General features: G+C 49.8%; 1 protein-coding gene across 2 annotated transcripts in view; it reads right to left on the reverse strand.

The window, feature by feature from the left end:
- Positions 1–14,210, reverse strand: part of LOC144120427 (dorsal-ventral patterning protein Sog-like) — a 287,843-nt gene extending 273,633 nt beyond the window's left edge. Inside the window, exon 1 of one of the 2 annotated variants that reach the window (XM_077652796.1) lies at positions 13,913–14,210. In XM_077652796.1, the coding sequence (XP_077508922.1) occupies positions 13,913–14,048 (136 nt within the window). In that variant the 5' untranslated portion in view covers positions 14,049–14,210. The remainder of the gene's footprint in view (positions 1–13,912) is intronic. The other variant, XM_077652797.1, reaches the window with a different exon arrangement.
- Between the last annotated feature and the right edge of the window lie 2,567 nt (positions 14,211–16,777).

The raw sequence follows: 16,777 nt of genomic DNA on the forward strand, positions 1-16,777 counted from the left end.
AAGAGAACATGGCGGCTAGTCAAGCAATGTGCTGTCCAACACAAAGAATGTTTGCAATCGCCAGAAAAATAAAGTCAAATAAAGCCGCCAGCGGAGCTCTGGACTAGGGGCCCCAAACCACCCGGCTACTGCGAATCAATCACCTGAGTAAAAGTTTTCTCTCCCTTTCTCACTGAAGTGGCCGCACTGCCCGGCTGTTAATCGCGAGCGGTGTTAGTCCGCAATTAGCCACCTCCGGAGGGCCATCACCCTTACGCCACCGTCTGCCGGCCAGTTCCCACAGAAAGCGTCAGTGGTTCCGTTGGTTACGCTCGCAGAGAGACTGCGTAGGGAAGACTTCATGCAGCCATATGGCTTGAATTTAACTGCAAGGCGAATTCAACTCCTTCCATACAGCGGCAAAAGAGGCAATTTCAAGGTGGTCTGCGTGAAATAATTACTTTGTTCAGCCATAAATTTAGACACTTTTGTATCATAGCAGCACTTCGTAGTGTAGTGAACAGATGTCTCTTTTATTTGATATAATAGGAAAGACAGTATGGCTCCCGCTTATAAAGAAGGAAAATCTTTGGCACAATCTAACAGACTCGCACGAAAGTTCACAAACGAAATAAATCAATATATTCAGTCCCAAAACAGGAGGTTAAAAAGCTTGCGTCATTCTGTGAGAAACGAGTATCAGAAGCTGCTCTTGATGCAGTGCAAAGAAAAAAAATTATGGCTGGCGCGACACACTTTGGGCGACCTCCTATGGGGATGTGGATGGCGGGCCGTCTTGGGGAGCCGCTGCACTCCTGGCGGCACAGAATGTGCACGAAACCATTTGAGCGGCTCGCGAAGCAAATCCGAAAACAAGTTTTCGCCTTGCATCGATGGTCCGTGCCGAGCGTGGAGCAGTCATCTGTGCACTCACTGAAATCAGACGTCATCTGTTCATAAATGTCTCTTCCAGCTGCAAGGTCAAGTGTCGACGTTCCGCAATCGCGAGAAGAGGACAGACACCGCATTGGCCGCCATGCTGACCCGCTCCACGTCGAGAGGTATCGAGAGGTGTTTAAAAACACTCCCTCGCATGGCTGACAGAAAAAAAAAAACGAAAATTAAGTGCAGTTCTCTTGCAACGTACGAGTGGCGTCCGGAAGCGGGTCGGATCGCGCACAGTGAGCCATTCCGCGTCGTCACTGAAATTGGACCATTTGAATAGGCTAGGTCAGGAAGGAGTTAAGGCGCGAGTAGTAGTATTAGTAGTAGTAGTAGTAGTAGTAGTAGTAGTAGTAGTAGTAGTAGTAGTAGTAGTAGTAGTAGTAGTAGTAGTAGCAGTAGTAGTAGTAGTAGTAGTAGTAGTAAGCGTTTAATGTAAAATAAAAACAAAAAGGAAGGTAAAATAATTTTGCTCACCCCGGCATCTGCCATCACTACGGCGGCGGTACCTGAGCTGGGGCAGCGGAAATAAAGGATGGCAAACAGTTTGACGAAGTGAAATGGATAAGGTGAGGGGACAGTAAGAAAGGATAGAGGGAGAGGTGATAAATAAACTATTTACAGGTGCGATGAAAAGAGAAAATGAGCACAACTCTGCTTGCTTTTCTGAGGGCAATAGAAAAATTGTCGACAGAGGAAAGACCCTGGCTGCTGCGAAGCACTCGTGATTCAGGCTGCGAACTACGTTTTGGCTGGTTTCGTTACACGTTTGGCTCTGCCGCTAAGCAGGTCAGTAGTGCAGAGAAGAAATATTAGCTAAAAGCGACCAAAACTGCGCTGGAACGCGGAAATGCATATAAAAAGAAACTGAATCAGGGAGTAATTACTCACAACCATCATAGTCACTGGTGGTTTGAAATATTAGCCAGTCCCTCTAATTAGTACCACCCGAAGCGCAGCGAAACGGCTACAAAAGAAAGATAAAGCTTGAGTAAAACGCTTAGCGAGGCAAGTCTGTGCATAGCTTCTATGATTCAAGCGCAACAATAACAGCACACAGAAAAGGAGAACGACGGGACATGCGCTACTTGCATCACTTTATTCACGTCACAAACAGCGGCTTAAATAGCCTCGGGAGGGGGGGAGTGGAAACAACAGGTGACTGCTCATGCGCAGGACCTCGAAAGCGCTCGACCACAACTACCAACTACTGACGAGCGCACCGCTACGGGCTGAGGATCCTTCTAGGGCTGAAGCCTCCGCCCTCGCCATAAGGCATTGCGATCAGGCGGTTAAACGCGAGCGCATACAATAAACGATTCGGAGCAAGCCTGTCAATACTATGCTCCAAAAACGACGGCGGCCCCGCTCGTACCACCACGGAGGGCAATGAGGCAAACGAAAGCCGAACCGGCACCAAACTATGGTGCACGGCTAGAAATCCGAAGACTGGAAAGATGGAAATACCCCCTCCGCATATTGAACTCACATTCTGGGGGCAAAAACAGACATACACCTTTCCTAACCTGCACTTGTATACAGCCTCATCCACCCTTCCAGATATCACCCCGCCTGTGCCTGGTGCGGCGGTATGCCCGCGCTATTCCACACTTCATGCAGTTGCGTGAGTAAACCATCCCACCTAAGAGCATCGCAGATGAGCACTGGGAAGCAGCCCTGGCCAGTAATGGTCCAACTTCAGACCATCCGACGGGTCCAGACTTGAGCGCAAATCGCAGGAGTCTTGAATTAAGGAGCCCGCCCACCTTAGTCGTCCAACACTTAAAAAGCGTATCAAGTTTTACCTCACCCTCATCAAAATCAGAAGTTCTGTGCCGCTGAGAGAGCTCTCCAAACTGGAGCTCTTGTCTGGAGATCAAAATTGACGGAAAAAAGTACAACGTGTTTCGCTCCGCGTTCCACTTTAGCCCCCAGGAAGGGAGCAAGTCTGAATCAGATGAGGTGAGTAGCCGCCGAGCGAAAATTCCTGCGTCTAACGGAATGAGGAAATATGAAGACTGGCACACGGGGGGCGGCACAAAAAAGAACGGCTCCGGGAGGCGGCCCCGCGATTGGGCCGCTCATTCAAAAACAGCTACGCGGGGCGAGCGTCACAAGGGGGCGCACTGCACAGCGCAGCATCTCCGCGCTGAGCATCCTCAGCGTCATTGCTGCTGCTTTCCACGCCCTGTGCCGAGTTGTGCCTTCGACGAAAGCCAGGAGCCGCGGGATTGCTTTTTCTTTTTTGTCCCCGCCTCTGCGTCCTCCGGAATGTTAGATTTACGTTTTAATTAGAAAAAAAAAAAACACGTGACGTTGCGAAGCCGTAAGCATGAGTGCGCTGGCTCGAATTTGTGCGGTACAAGAGGAAGACCGCTGAAGCGACGTGTTTCTTCCACCCTTCTTGCACCAAAAGGTAATTTGCATGCATGTGTCCGCACTGCGCGAGCGCGGGCGTATGCGGGCGCTATTCGCTCCTCGTTGGCTGCAGAGTGGCAAACTGTCACAAAGTTCCCAGACGGGCCCAAGCACAGCAAAAGAATTCAGTGTCCCTAAGGCTGGAAACTTTTCCGCTCAGCGCAGTCCTATAAGAACCTTAGACAGATTTGCTTATTGCCATCTTGTGTTGTCGAATGCCAGCTGGCTTTCCATTTTTGCCAGGTTCCCTAGAATGGCACGCGAAATACTTCGGCCCCGGGTAGACCTTTTCGACCGTTTGGAACCGGTGAGTTTCACCTCTGACTACAGAAAGGACCGCCACTGGGGGCCGCGGTTGCCCGGAGAGCCTGGTCGGCCGATGCGCTGATGCAACACCGATGCATCCAACTGGCTTTTGGCGAGACTTCCTCTCTACGCCTGTTCGGGTGCCCTTCGTCCGCTGCGTGTCCGCCAAAAGTGAGACCGCTGATGCTGCTGTTGCCTCAGTTGGACTGGCACGTATACCCACGGCGGGGAATCGACTAGTGTTTGGTGAATAATACCCAAGGTCAGATAGTTCAAATGACACCTAACAGATGAACTAGGAAGCCGGGAAGGCAGCCCATATTATTTTCAAGAGGTTGTGACGAGTCAGAAGTGACGACTGGAAAAAAAAGCAATTTTTAGATAGGAAAAAAAGTTTTCCAGTCAGTTAACAAAGGAATCTTCTGCTTGTAACGATATAAGTGCGGAGAAACTCGCACACATGCGATTTGACGTTTGCACCGAAGGAGAGGAGAATTGCAGTAGAAAATGATAGCCCTAATCGAGCCAGAAGAACCTCTAAAGTTCTTCTCCGAGGAGCACACCGGCGGCCGGTAAGGACGCCTTGATTTTCAAGCGCATAGGTTGGACGGTGGACCGCTCCTCTCTTTGGCTCACAATGAGAGGCTCCGCCCGGAACGTCTGCCTTCGGAGATAGAGCTGCCCGCTGCTGGTATCGCTGTTAGGTGCGAAATTATAAACTGCGCAGCACACGTGGATTTAAAAGACGAACGAAAGAACAAGCATGCTGTCTGCGGCGCTTGTAGAAGACCGCTCTCGACTTTGAGCAACGTTTTGCTGCCCTTGAAGCGCGGGTTCCTCTCCTTCGCCATAAGCCTGCTGAACGATTCCAAGTGGAGACTGCCCGACCTTGACGCAGGAAAAAGAGGGGACAGAGAGGATATTAAGCGGCCAAGGCAAGAATGATAAGAGAGAGCATGCAGAGAAAGGGTGTAGCGCACGCCCCCTGGACGTAGCCCGAGGCTTGCAGACGTCGGCAACTGCCGCAGCAGTCGGGTGGCTTTTCGCGCCGTTGTTCGACGGGGCCACGCTCCCAAGTCCTCCGTTGGGGGAAATCGCCGACCACCCAGCCGAACCAGAGCAGTGCGGGGCACTGAACGTCGGTGTGACGTCCACTTGCCACACTGCAAAAACCGCGAGGCTGACCGTGCCGGCGTGTACGAAAAGTTTCACACGACGCAATGTTCACAAAAGATGACGACGCATCTCTAACGCTAAGGTGGCGAGACTCAGTACGAGCAAGCCTTGATCCGTTTCCTCGTTGTTGTTGTCTTTTTCTTCGGGCATATCGGCGTGTATGGGTTGAGGGAGGAGGATCATCATTTATCATCTCCGATGTGAATGAAGCCAGCTTAGAAATGTTTGCGGCGCGGTGACGAGTGATGAAATACTGATCGCTTTTCCTAGCCATTTCCCGTCCACCCATGCACTGTATGAGTCACACGCAGGGCGTCCGAGAGGCGTTTACGACGAGCGAACGCGCGGAAGAGCTGCGCGTGGCCAGCCTGATGGTCGCTGTAAAACGATACGTGCGCTGGCTGCAGCTGGTGCGTCTCCTCTCGGGCCACGTAAAAACTTTTCGACAGCACCTCGCATGTCAGCGCTCTTTCAACACCGGCTTAATTCTCTAACTTTGATTAAAGAGTTTCCAGAGCCGACTCTGCACGAGCGCGAACACGTGCACTGAAGTGAATTGGGCTTGTTACTATGCGCCACTTTGAAAATCACGTGCGGCGCTCGCAACATCGAAGGCGCTCCTAGCCAATGGTAAAACAAAGCAATAGTAGTGCTGCTCCTGCCCACATCTTTTTTGCGCTGCTCGCACACTGAAGGTAATCCTGGATTTTCGCAAAACACGTTCTGGCAAAGAATCAGCGAGTTTAACCTTTGAGGGCAAAGCTGTTCACCGGAAAACTAAATGAGCCTACACCAAATGTTTCAGACCAGGCACGGCTCTTACGTCTGCGAATCGACGCGTAGAAAAAATGTGCCCTGCTGCAGGGACGCGGAGAATCGAGGTTGTGCAGGGAATGTGGCAGAGTTAAGTAACCCTGGGGTGAGCGTCTTAAAACCGCCTCATCCCATACCACGACTTCCATCCACAAACGCTCGCAAAGAAATCGGCTCCGAAGTGCATTATTTCAATCCAAAAGCATTACGCAGCTCAACGGCAACGAAACCCGGCGTTGTCGGCGTTGACCGGCGGCAGTTCCGAAGGTATCGAACCCAGGGAATTCAGATTGCGAGGCGAACACGCCATGCCACAAAACCGCATTTGTTTTTTCTTAAAGACGGTATTTATGCTCCGAAAATATGCTCTGTTTACAAAAACTATTCACGAAGGTTTTAGGGAACGCCATGAAAGACACCTGAAAAAGACAGTGCAGTAGACGTAAGGTAAGGCCGAGCACATCACCAAGAGGAGGTGCCACTCCGGTTGTTGGTCTGTTCATACACTTCCCTTAGTTGAACAATCATTTGGAAGAAATGAGATTTCGTCGAAACAGCTCATTCACAGTGCCGGTCCATCATTCTAGATCTCCGTAAGCTGTGCAGCCTAATAAAAAAAAAAGAAACAAGTTCACCAACATATTACAGTCCATGAGGTATGGAATGGTATGACAAGTCAAATAAATTCGCTTTTGCAAGGTCTGTTGCAGGACATCTAAAAACAAAATTGCGTCCTTACAATTGATGAAGCAGTGCTCATTTGTTTCAGGAACATCGCAGAAGCGGCGATTCATTGATGACACAAAAATGCCTTTATTTTTCTGAAGCCGAGCCCTCACGAGAAAAGGTACCGTAAGTAATTTGAAGTAGAAAGTCTTAGTGGAAGGTCAAAGTAACATTTCTCGCAGCCATTTAAGGACATCTCCTGGCAATCCAAACAGCATTGAGCGGTAAACAGGAAGAGGGAAAAGCACTGAAATGAAGTCCTTGTACAAACGTTTTCGCGACACTGACAGTCACAGCAAGGTACTCAAACTCTTGCGAAAAATAGGAACTCCGTTGAAAAATGGAATGCCAGAAAACGCAGAGCAAAATAATACAACCTTTGTCCGTAAAGTTTCAAGACTGATTTATTTTGCTCTCTGGAGATTATTCCCCAAAACAAATGTTGGTGCGTATGTGTAGGGCCATCTTTTCGGGCAAACCTAAGCTATTTATGTTAATTGCTGTGGCAGCCGCTAGATGACACTAGATGTAGAAAAATACGTTGTCACTAGTCGTCTGCGCATTCTACTGTGAGTGAATGTAGAGAGATGGACGTCCACCTCGAACAGCGTGTAAACATAAAAATTCTGTGTGAAGCTTGCCAAGACAACCACACAGACGTATGAGTTCCTTCGTGACGCTTATGGCAACGAGACAACGCGGGCGCGAGTTTTCGAGTGGCACAAGAGGTTCGTTTCGGGGAGAACGTCGGTGGAAGACGACACAAGGCAAGGGCGCCCTTACACCACACGTAATGAAAACAACGTGGCTAGGATCAAGGAAATCGTACAGCAAGACCGCACCATTACAGTCCGCATGCTATTAAATGCTCTCGACATTAGTAAGACAACATGCAACCAAATTTTGCGTGAGAACTTGGGGAAACGAAAGCTGAATGCCAAACTTGTGCCGCCCTCTCTCACACAGGACCACAAGGACACACGGACATCAGTGAGCGCTGATTTGTTTTCCGAGGCAGAGAAGGATGCTGCATTCGTCGACAGCATCATTGCTGAAGACGAAACATGGAGTTTTCAATACGATCCTCAAACAAAGATGGAGAGCGCCGAATGGCGGTTCACAAGCTCTTCGGCGTCGAGAAAGGTGCGGCGACAGAATACCAAAACAAAGACGATGCTGATAGTTTTTTTTCCGATGCCAGAGGTGTCATACACCACGAGTTTGTCCCACAAGGGCTAACGGTGAATCAGGAGTTTTATATGCGCGTGCTCCAACACATGCGTGATGCACTGCGACGCTGTCGCCCTGACTTATGGGCATCTGGACAATGGAGCCTTCTCCACGATAACGCAAGTCCGCACACTGCTCTCAGCTAAACAAAATTTCCCGCCAAGCACAGCATTACTGTACTTCCCCATCCGCCATACTCGCCTGTCTCTCCCCATGCGATTTTTTCCTGTTTCCTCGTGTGAAGAGAGCCCTAAAAGGTCGCTGGATGGGGAGCGTGGAGGCCATTCAAAGCGCCACGACACAGGAGCTGACAGACCTGCCAAAAGAAGCGTTTTTCAACTGTTTCCAATACCTCAAGAAGCGTTGGAAGCTGTGTATAGACTGCAAGGGAGACTATTTCGAATGGGTGCTGCACAAATTATTTCAATGTTAAACGCATCTTTTTAAATGGACTCAGTCTCGGAACTTTACGGATAAAAGTTGTATACCTCATACATAAATACATTTAAAAAAGGACGGTCAGAGAACTTTCCAAATACAATCAGTGTGGGCAAAGCAATAACTAAATTTGTCTGCAAAAACGTTTGAAGTAACGAGTTGGAAGTGTCACGAAAAAACACAGTGGGCAACAACCTACCGCACATAAAGAAGAACAAAACCACCCGCGCTGACAGGTCGGAAAATATAATCACGTCGCATGGGTTCCTTGGAAGAAACCCAAACAAAAGTTACAAAAACTTTGTGTAAGCAATTAATAGAAATCCTGGCTCCGTGCGTAATCTGCAAAACATAATAAATTTCTGCTGCTAGAAGCAAGTTACAGGAGGTAGCCTCGCCGAATATTGACAGACCACGTGTTACAAACGGGTGAGCATAGCGCTGTGCAGCCGATACGCAATCTTTCCCAATACTTTTCGAAGTACCAGTACGAGCTTAATGGTACGCCAAGGTGCGGTACACAAGTCCATGCCACGGCACCACATTCAGCTAGAGTAGATCCCCGCAATCCAAACCAGAGACCGCAACTCTTGGAATGGTTCATCTGGGCACCCGAAACTGTGCCAAGCTGCTCAGTTAAGCGAACAACTTCATCCACGCTAGGCTTGTCTGCGCAGAAAAATGCCAGATCACCTGCGCGAGCTAATACTTTGAGCTCACCGTCTATAATATGGAAAGCACGAATGGCACAACTCTGCAGAATGCTCATACATAGTGGCTGCATGTAGAGTGTTAACAGAAGTGGCGATAATGGGCACCTCTTTTTGACAGACGAATAGATGTACGCGGGTTGAGAAAGACAACTATCTCCACTCAAGTTGGTGGGACAGTTATTGCCGCAAAGACGTATCCCCTCGTAGAGAGCTGAATCCTCATTAGCGTGTTGTAAACTCATCATCATCATCATCATCAGCCCTACTACACCCACTGCAGGGCAAAGGCCTCTCCCATGTCTCTCCAATTAACCCTATCCGTGTTGTAAACTATTGAACAGAAAATTGTGCAGCACACGATCGAAGGCCATCGCAAGGCTAATTTGAAGCATAGCCAATTATTCCTGAGAGTTGCTGCAAAACTATAGAATCGTTCGGGCAATACGTAGGTTATTTTGAATGGAAAGGCCCCTCAGGCCACGTGTCCGACGAGGTCCAATGCCAGACGGCATTGAAAAGTCTAACTGACAACATCATTTTTGCGATAGGCAAGAAACACAGTATTGGTTCCTGGGCAACAAAGGTGCATGCGCGTTGCCTTACGACTGTATGCTAATTAGTAGGCGTGCCATTAGAAAGGAAACGAAAAATAAAAATAAATAAACAAAATAAAAAGGGTTTCGTACCCAAAGCACGTGGGTAGTCTTAAGTGCCCTCCGCAATTTTTTTCGGTACATTCTTCGCTTCAAGCGGCAATAAAGTCTGAAATTTAATAAGCGGTTTTCAGGAATATGCGACTTTCTTCTCTAAAAATAAGTTTGCACGAAAATACATACATAAAGAGGAAAACATAAAGCGAGCCATCTCCAACTTGTCCGTCAAAGCTCAAGCCGAAATCAACCTTAACCAGTACAGTAATAATGAAGCTGAAGGGAAGAACTTGGTAAAATTAAAGCACCAGAGAAGCTTACATTGGGTCTTTTCGAAGTTGCACATTGCGAAGACGAAATAAGACCAAAAACTGAAACAGAAGCTTCTCCTTCAAAGGACGAACCGAAAGAGAGCGTTTAAGAACGAGGTAGCAGCCCGTGTGGAAGCCCTGGCCAATCCCCCACCGTGCAGCAACAACAAACGCAGTACAACGCGTCAAGCACGCGTTATTAATATTTAACAGCGTTGCCCGTGCGCCTGTTTACCCAGAACTCATAATGTGCGCCTTGAAGCGCCCATGCCAGTCGCCAGGCACGCACAACGCAAGTCAACGTAGTATATGCATACGGCGCGCAGTTCGACCGGAAAAAATGCGCGACGCGCGGCGAAGCAGACACTTTTTGGGCGCGCTCAGCTGGCATGCCCTTTTTAGCATACGCTCGGCGAAACATGCTGGGGTGCATGCAGGCTCGCTTTCTGCGGAGCTTGGAGCATATCGCCAGGTGCCTTAATTCATGTGTGACTTTCACCATCGTCCCGATAGACGCGTTCCGGAGCTGCGCGGAAAGTAAGCACGGTTTCTATGTTTATTTTTTTCTGCAGTTACAGGATTCGTGTGCGGTAGTTTCGTTATCGATTTGTCGCATCCTCGCTTCAGACGTGGAGCACATAGGAGACTGGAAACGGTTTTGCGTCTAGTAGAACTTATCAGGGCAGCATACAGAAAGCAAGCACGGCTGCAGTGGCCCAGTCGTGTGAGCATGCCCGTCGCATGCGGGAGGTGCAGGGTTCGACCCCAATGCCCCCATGTTCCCACCGGTTTTCAACAACAGGCGCAAGCTTTCGCCCGGCCTGGTGCTCGGGTTCTCTGACACGAGTAAACAGGAAGTACTTTGTGCCACGGCGCTCTTGGGCGAAAAGCTACCCTGTGGCGTTAAAAACGAAACGCAGATTGATCTTACGCAGCACTGCGGGCCGTTTGGGCAGGGGATTAATTTCGACCAGCTGGATTTCTCCACAGTGCACGGGCGCCTTTGTCCCCAGCGAAACGAGGGCGTGGGCATCGAAGCCGTGCATTCGCAGCAGTCGGACGCCATCGTCAGCAGACGGCTCGTGTCCCTGATTCCGTCCAAAGGCGCACGAAGTACTGCCTGCTCATGGGTTCGCATCTCTCAAGCCACACTGCAGGGGCGGCGGTAAAGGCGCAGGACAGGGTTAATTAATTGATGCACCTGTCCTGCACTAAACGTAGTTAGGCAGATGGTAGTCAGAACTTGCTGGACGCTGTCCTGATCCCAGCAATGCGGCCGCTTCTGGCACAGGTGGTCGAAGGGGGCCTCTCATTCTAGAAATGGGAATTCAATGCTCCGCCTGTATAAGCTAAAGTTGAAGCTCACTTCGAAGCACGGATATGAGTAAAATCCTTTCAAGAACACCAACGTTAAAGCCGCGAACAGTTCGCAAGTGAATCGACCAGCAAAGGCACCACACGCGTCTACGAAGGCGGCGCAGGGCGAAACGGACTTGGTTCGGGGATCCATACGAGAAATACAAGCACGAAACACAGGAGCGCAAGGAGAAAAAATTTAGGGGCGATCAGTTGGTTTGATACCGATGGAATGCGACAGAATTATTCTTTCACTCGCCGATGTACTCCAATGCTCATTCCGTTCCAGCAGTGATTCCACTGTCATTCACTCAACAATGTACTGCAGTTCTGATTTTAATCTGATTATGATTCCTACTCCATTTCTATTCGCAGAGCGAGAGGAAGGAAGTAGAGAGAGAGAGGAGAATTCCCCTCGCGAAGGCTTCACACACACGCCGAGCAGTTTTCGCTTTCACGGCATTAACACGAAACTGCGGGGGCAAATAGCAGCATTGTTCGATGGCAGCGATTGACAACGTGCGCCTAAAGACCGCGGCGTGGACGTCACCGGTGCAGTGAGCAGGGCGGCACACTGAGCTGAGAAGGGAGAGAGACGCGGCTCCTTTAATGTCAGGGGAAACCGAGTAGCGGACTCCATCCCTGAGCTGCGCGAGAAGCGACACGCGGGAACACAAACCGGCCAGCGGACCGGTCAACTTGTTCGCGTAAGGAGCCTTGGCAACGCGAGACGGCCAGCACTTGGTGTGACATCAACCACAGCGACAGTGAACGCGTAGAAGGCCGCATAACGGTAGGACACGGAATCTATGAGCTATATACAAATACCCGGACACGTATGGCAGACCTCGCAAGGGCCATTCGCCAGCCTGCGAAAAAGCAGCGAATGCTTGACCCTCGCGAGACGGCGCCAAATAGGAAGGAAGAAGAGGAAGGACGGCAACTGCCGCCATGCTGCTGCATGCGAGCAGAGGTCGCCCTCGCAACGAAAATGGCTCAAACTATGAAGGCAAAGCAGCGCGCACTTTGACAGAGCAAGACACCACCAGCGGTGACTCGCAGCTGGAGTGCAATGGAAAAAAAAACTAACTAGTATATAGTATACAGTAACCACCTGAAAGTGCACACGTCAGAACCACGTGGGAACAAGTTACCGCAAGTGGCAAGGTTTCTAAACACGAGCAGAGTGCAGCCGATTGTCCAGATAGCACAATTCCCTATCTGAAAGGGCCACGGACAGTTCGCTGACGCACCGGATAGCCTTTATTTTTTCTAATAAAAAAGGCTTTAGTGACCTCGCAGGTCACTGGTCTTCATGGTGGATAAAGAGCAGTTGTTCTCGAAAAGAAGGGCATGCATTTAAAAACCCGGCCATGTGCACGTAAGTTATCCCGCGAGTCACTGCCGAGTATATTGCGGCGCTCGAAAGCCTCACTTTCACACAGCGCCGTGTTCCTCCGATGTACACTTTACCGCAGGACAACGGCAGTCGGTAGACAGCACCCATCATTGATTTGTGATCCCAGCGTTAGAAATCACTCCAACCTATTGGAAATAATCCTGAACGAATCAGCGCGCTCCATCCTCTGAACTACCAGCGTGCATCAAGCGTAACTTATGTACAATCTAGCCTGGACCAACGTCGCTACAACCTTCCACCGTAAACTTCGGGGTCTCACCCCCCACCCGACTCTGTTTTTTCCATCTGCCGCTGCGTTCTCTGGGAATGTCCTCTGTTATTCTAAGGAAGCACAGCTTATCTTCCCTTCGCATTCAATCCCCCGAAGTCAGAAATGACTTCACAAATCGGCTCCTCATCTACGCCACTGCGCAGGGCTGTCCCGAATGCTCGGGGGACAACTGCGCCTGTTTCCCAGATGTGTACTACGCAACGTGGTGCGAACACGAGCTCGCAGTCTGTCTGTCCGCGCACAGAGATGACGCCACGCAGCACCACGAAGGCGCGTGGAACTCCGCCGACGCAACGCCACGAAGAAGCAAAACAGTTTCACCACCGACCGAGAGTCAGCGACCGCTCAGCGAAAACAAGCGCCTCGTGCAGGGAGGCGCAAAAGGGACACACGAAGAGGGTACGAAGTTGTTTCTCTGCACGATCAGATATTGTGCTACGACGACTGTGGGAATGCCCACTTGCTCGCAGAGAAGGAACTCACACTAAAAGTTGGCAATGGACTACGCACACCCAGGTAGTGAAACTCTCAGCGGAGTTTGCGGTGGCATAGTTACACAACAAAAACGAGGAGCTCCGAACCGCACCTCTCTTCCAGCTTACTGGTTTCTGCCAGTTTTCAACGCTCCGTTTACGTCACGGCATGCCAGAATAGAATAGAATAGTAACAGTAGCCCACATTCAGCTGAGACGAACAACGTGAAGCTGTGAGTCGCTGAACGAACAGCTGCCCGTAACCACCTCAGGCAACACCCCCCCCCCCCCAAAAAAAAATAATAATAAACAGACCTCCTTTCTACTACGTTAAACCACTCAGAATCTTCCTCGTGAGATCGCTTTCAGCAGAGCACACTGCTCTTATAAAGCATTCATTCCGTGTGCCCGTACAGTGCGAACTGCTGAGTACGGGACAATTTTGAGAGGACCACGCAAATGTGGTTTTTGACAACAACCGCCCTCCAGTAAAAAAAAAAGGGGGGGGGGGGGACGCGCCGCTTGGTTTCAGGAAATCAGACAGTGAACTTTCAATCTCTGCGTCAGTCAACGCATGCGCCTTTCGAACGGCGAACTTCAAGGTAAATAAATGCACGAGGTCCGGACGACAAGTGTTTTACGCCATGTATTCCATTAAGGAGCAGGGAAAACGCCCTGGGAACCACTCACGCGTCTGCCGGTTGAGCTTCCTCCGCGTGGCCTCCTCGACGATGGGCGGCTTGCCGCTGCCGGTGCGACGCCGCGCTGCCTCGGCGGTGCCCACCGCGAAGAGCACGAGCACCACGAGAGCACGCATCACCACCATCACGGGAGAGCGCGGTCTTCGCACGGCGCGTAATCCTCCCCGCACAGGCACTCGCTAGCTGACGCGCGCCCGAGCACGCTGTCGACATCAACTAGCCGACGAGGGGCGGCCGGCTCCGACGCGCTCCGGCTCGCGCGCGCGCGCCGCCTCGCGCTCAGTGATGTCACGGTACCGTACGTGACGTCACGCGGCGCAGCGCCGCTCCTGGGCATGACGTCGTCGGGAGTGTATGTTCACGTGGTCTGTTACGCGTTCAGTCAGCGAAGCGCCGGTGAGTGCGCGCCAAGGTTGGCGCGTCTCGAAAGGAGACCGCGCGTTCGCTGTCGCGTTGTGTGGAAAGGGGCGAAATGCAGAAAAGGGAGACACAGCACCACTCTAAGCTGCCGGCGGTGGCATCACAGCGGTGCGCGAAAATATCTACCAGGGAGGTCACATGGTGCCAATAGAGATAGATGCCTTGCGTTCTTTTGCACTAAGGTGCCGTGTCCAGCCACGCTTTCGTTCCGCTTAGCAGCATTTGAGGAGAATAAGAGACTGGCGCTTGACTAGGTTAACCCTCAAGCAATGGGCAGCGGCATGGTGCGGCTTTTCTCTACACATACAGCCAAATGAAGAAAACAATAGGTAAGGTGCAAAATAGGAATCCTGAATAGCGTTATATTCTAAAAGAACATTTAAGGTGTGGTACAGCATTGAGTGTGAAGTCAATGGTATTATATCATACGTCGCAGTCAAGGACGGTTATCTGTATTGAGGAAATATCGAATACGCGATTGGTGAGATTTCTACAATTAATACCGGTGTTAGTGTGCTTATTTAGGTTTGTTAGCAGCTCATAACTAAGCATTCAGTGACCATGGTTTCTATAGTTGCCGTAATTCTCCACGAAGGCTTGTTTGTAGCGGTGAGGATAAGGTTATTTGAACTCCTGCAGTGAAGTAATTGTTTACCGCAACTTGCAAACGGGTTAGATGGCTCATAGTTTCCGGAATTATTGTAGCCCATACAAAAGACAAACACGAAAAAGTACAGGAGCGTCATAATCTCTTTTGCCTGCGCTATAATGCTTCCTGCAACAAATGTATTTGGTAAGGTACCTTTTGTTTTCGACCTTGCAGCAATGGAATAACCAGTAGGAGTATAGGATTGACACACTAACCATTTTAAACTCTGCAAATAATAGTTGCGCTGCGTGTCCGTATAGGAGAATATATAAAGGTCGAAGGATATAATTTTATTTTTTAGAACTTTTCAAGATCCCTGATAGTTGCACCGTGGCCCGCATTAAGGTAGTACAGTAATTAAAAGGAGAAACGGAAAAGAGCATTACACAAAATTTGCTGGGCTTTCTGGGATATAATGGATCTATGGCGGGTACTAAACCAACAGGTAGAGACTACAGTGACAGGGCCCGTCACTTTAACAACACTATAGCGGAGGGCCCGTCTTATAGCAGTATTAGTGTAGCGACTGGATCTACACGCTGCACGCACCTTCGCGTGTTCCGCCAGTCAGATCAGTCCTCTCTGGCGTCCCACCAAAGCATTGCGCTACTCCGAGGTACTAAGTTCGGCTCTCGTGTTCAGTGAAGGATATTTCTTTTTTTGTCCTTTTTTTTGTTCCTCTACATTCCCTTAGTTTTGCGGCACTTGTCACGACTGTATGACGGGGCCCTGTTTGGTGTCCCCGTCAGTCCCTGCGGATACCAATTACTGTGGATAGTTTCAATGCGGTACTATTTACTTGTTCGTCCCGCTAAATATTTTCTGAAAATTCCACATAGTATGATTTAAACGATATTACTCGTCTGATTCATGAGATATCCAAAGTATAGCAACATTCTTTATTCTCACGGCGAAAGATTACCACTTTTGTATAATTAACTGGAAGCAAGTTCGCGTCGGGCACGTCACCAATTTTACCAAAACATTATTTTCTTTGTACACTACATCGGTTCCTGTTCCTGCAAACAGAACTATGCTCATGTCATCTGCGCAAATAATGAAATGTGTATCTATTATGATGACGTCAATTATCCTTGGCAAAACAGCGCGCAAGAAGACACGGCACAGCGCTGTCTGTGCCTTCTTGTCGGTGTACTGTTATCCGGTGCGCGATTTTGCAGAGTCATGCAAAAACTGAGCCGGCCTATCTCTGTGGAACATCATGTATTCATATATATATAAATATATGATGGAAAACTCAAGGAGGATGGAAAACTCGGGAGATGCGCTTCGTATTCCCAGTGCATTGGCGAAGGCGACGTCAGAATTTAGGTTTAAAATTTCGGGCCACCAGCAACGTGTCGTGGTTGCTGTAAAAATTGGGGACACGAGCAACGGCTTCATTGCTGCTGAGGGCCCGAGTGTGTTTCTCAGTGGCGTTGAATGGGCTAATTTCGGCATGTGGTGGTCGGCCCTGTATACGTGTTGATGTCGGGACAGCATTTCGGATCACATTCAGGTGCGCCGAATAACCCTTGATTTGATGTTTTATTTGGGAATCTTGTTGCGTGATCGATGCATTGAAGTGAATCCCACAAAAAGGTGGCACTCCGGAGTCGTGGTTCGGCTCGCGAAGAAGCGCTTATTATTTCCACGAGTGGACTTTTGCGCCTCGCCCCGAAGGGCACAGTGGCATGAAGGCGCTTTCCGAAGGCCACGCGGCGTACTGCAGTCCCGAGGAGGATGGTGTGATATATCGTCTCGCTAGGCCTGGCGTCGGGAAAG

Source organism: Amblyomma americanum, chromosome 2, assembly GCF_052857255.1.
Source record: "Amblyomma americanum isolate KBUSLIRL-KWMA chromosome 2, ASM5285725v1, whole genome shotgun sequence".
NCBI lineage: Eukaryota > Metazoa > Arthropoda > Arachnida > Ixodida > Ixodidae > Amblyomma > Amblyomma americanum.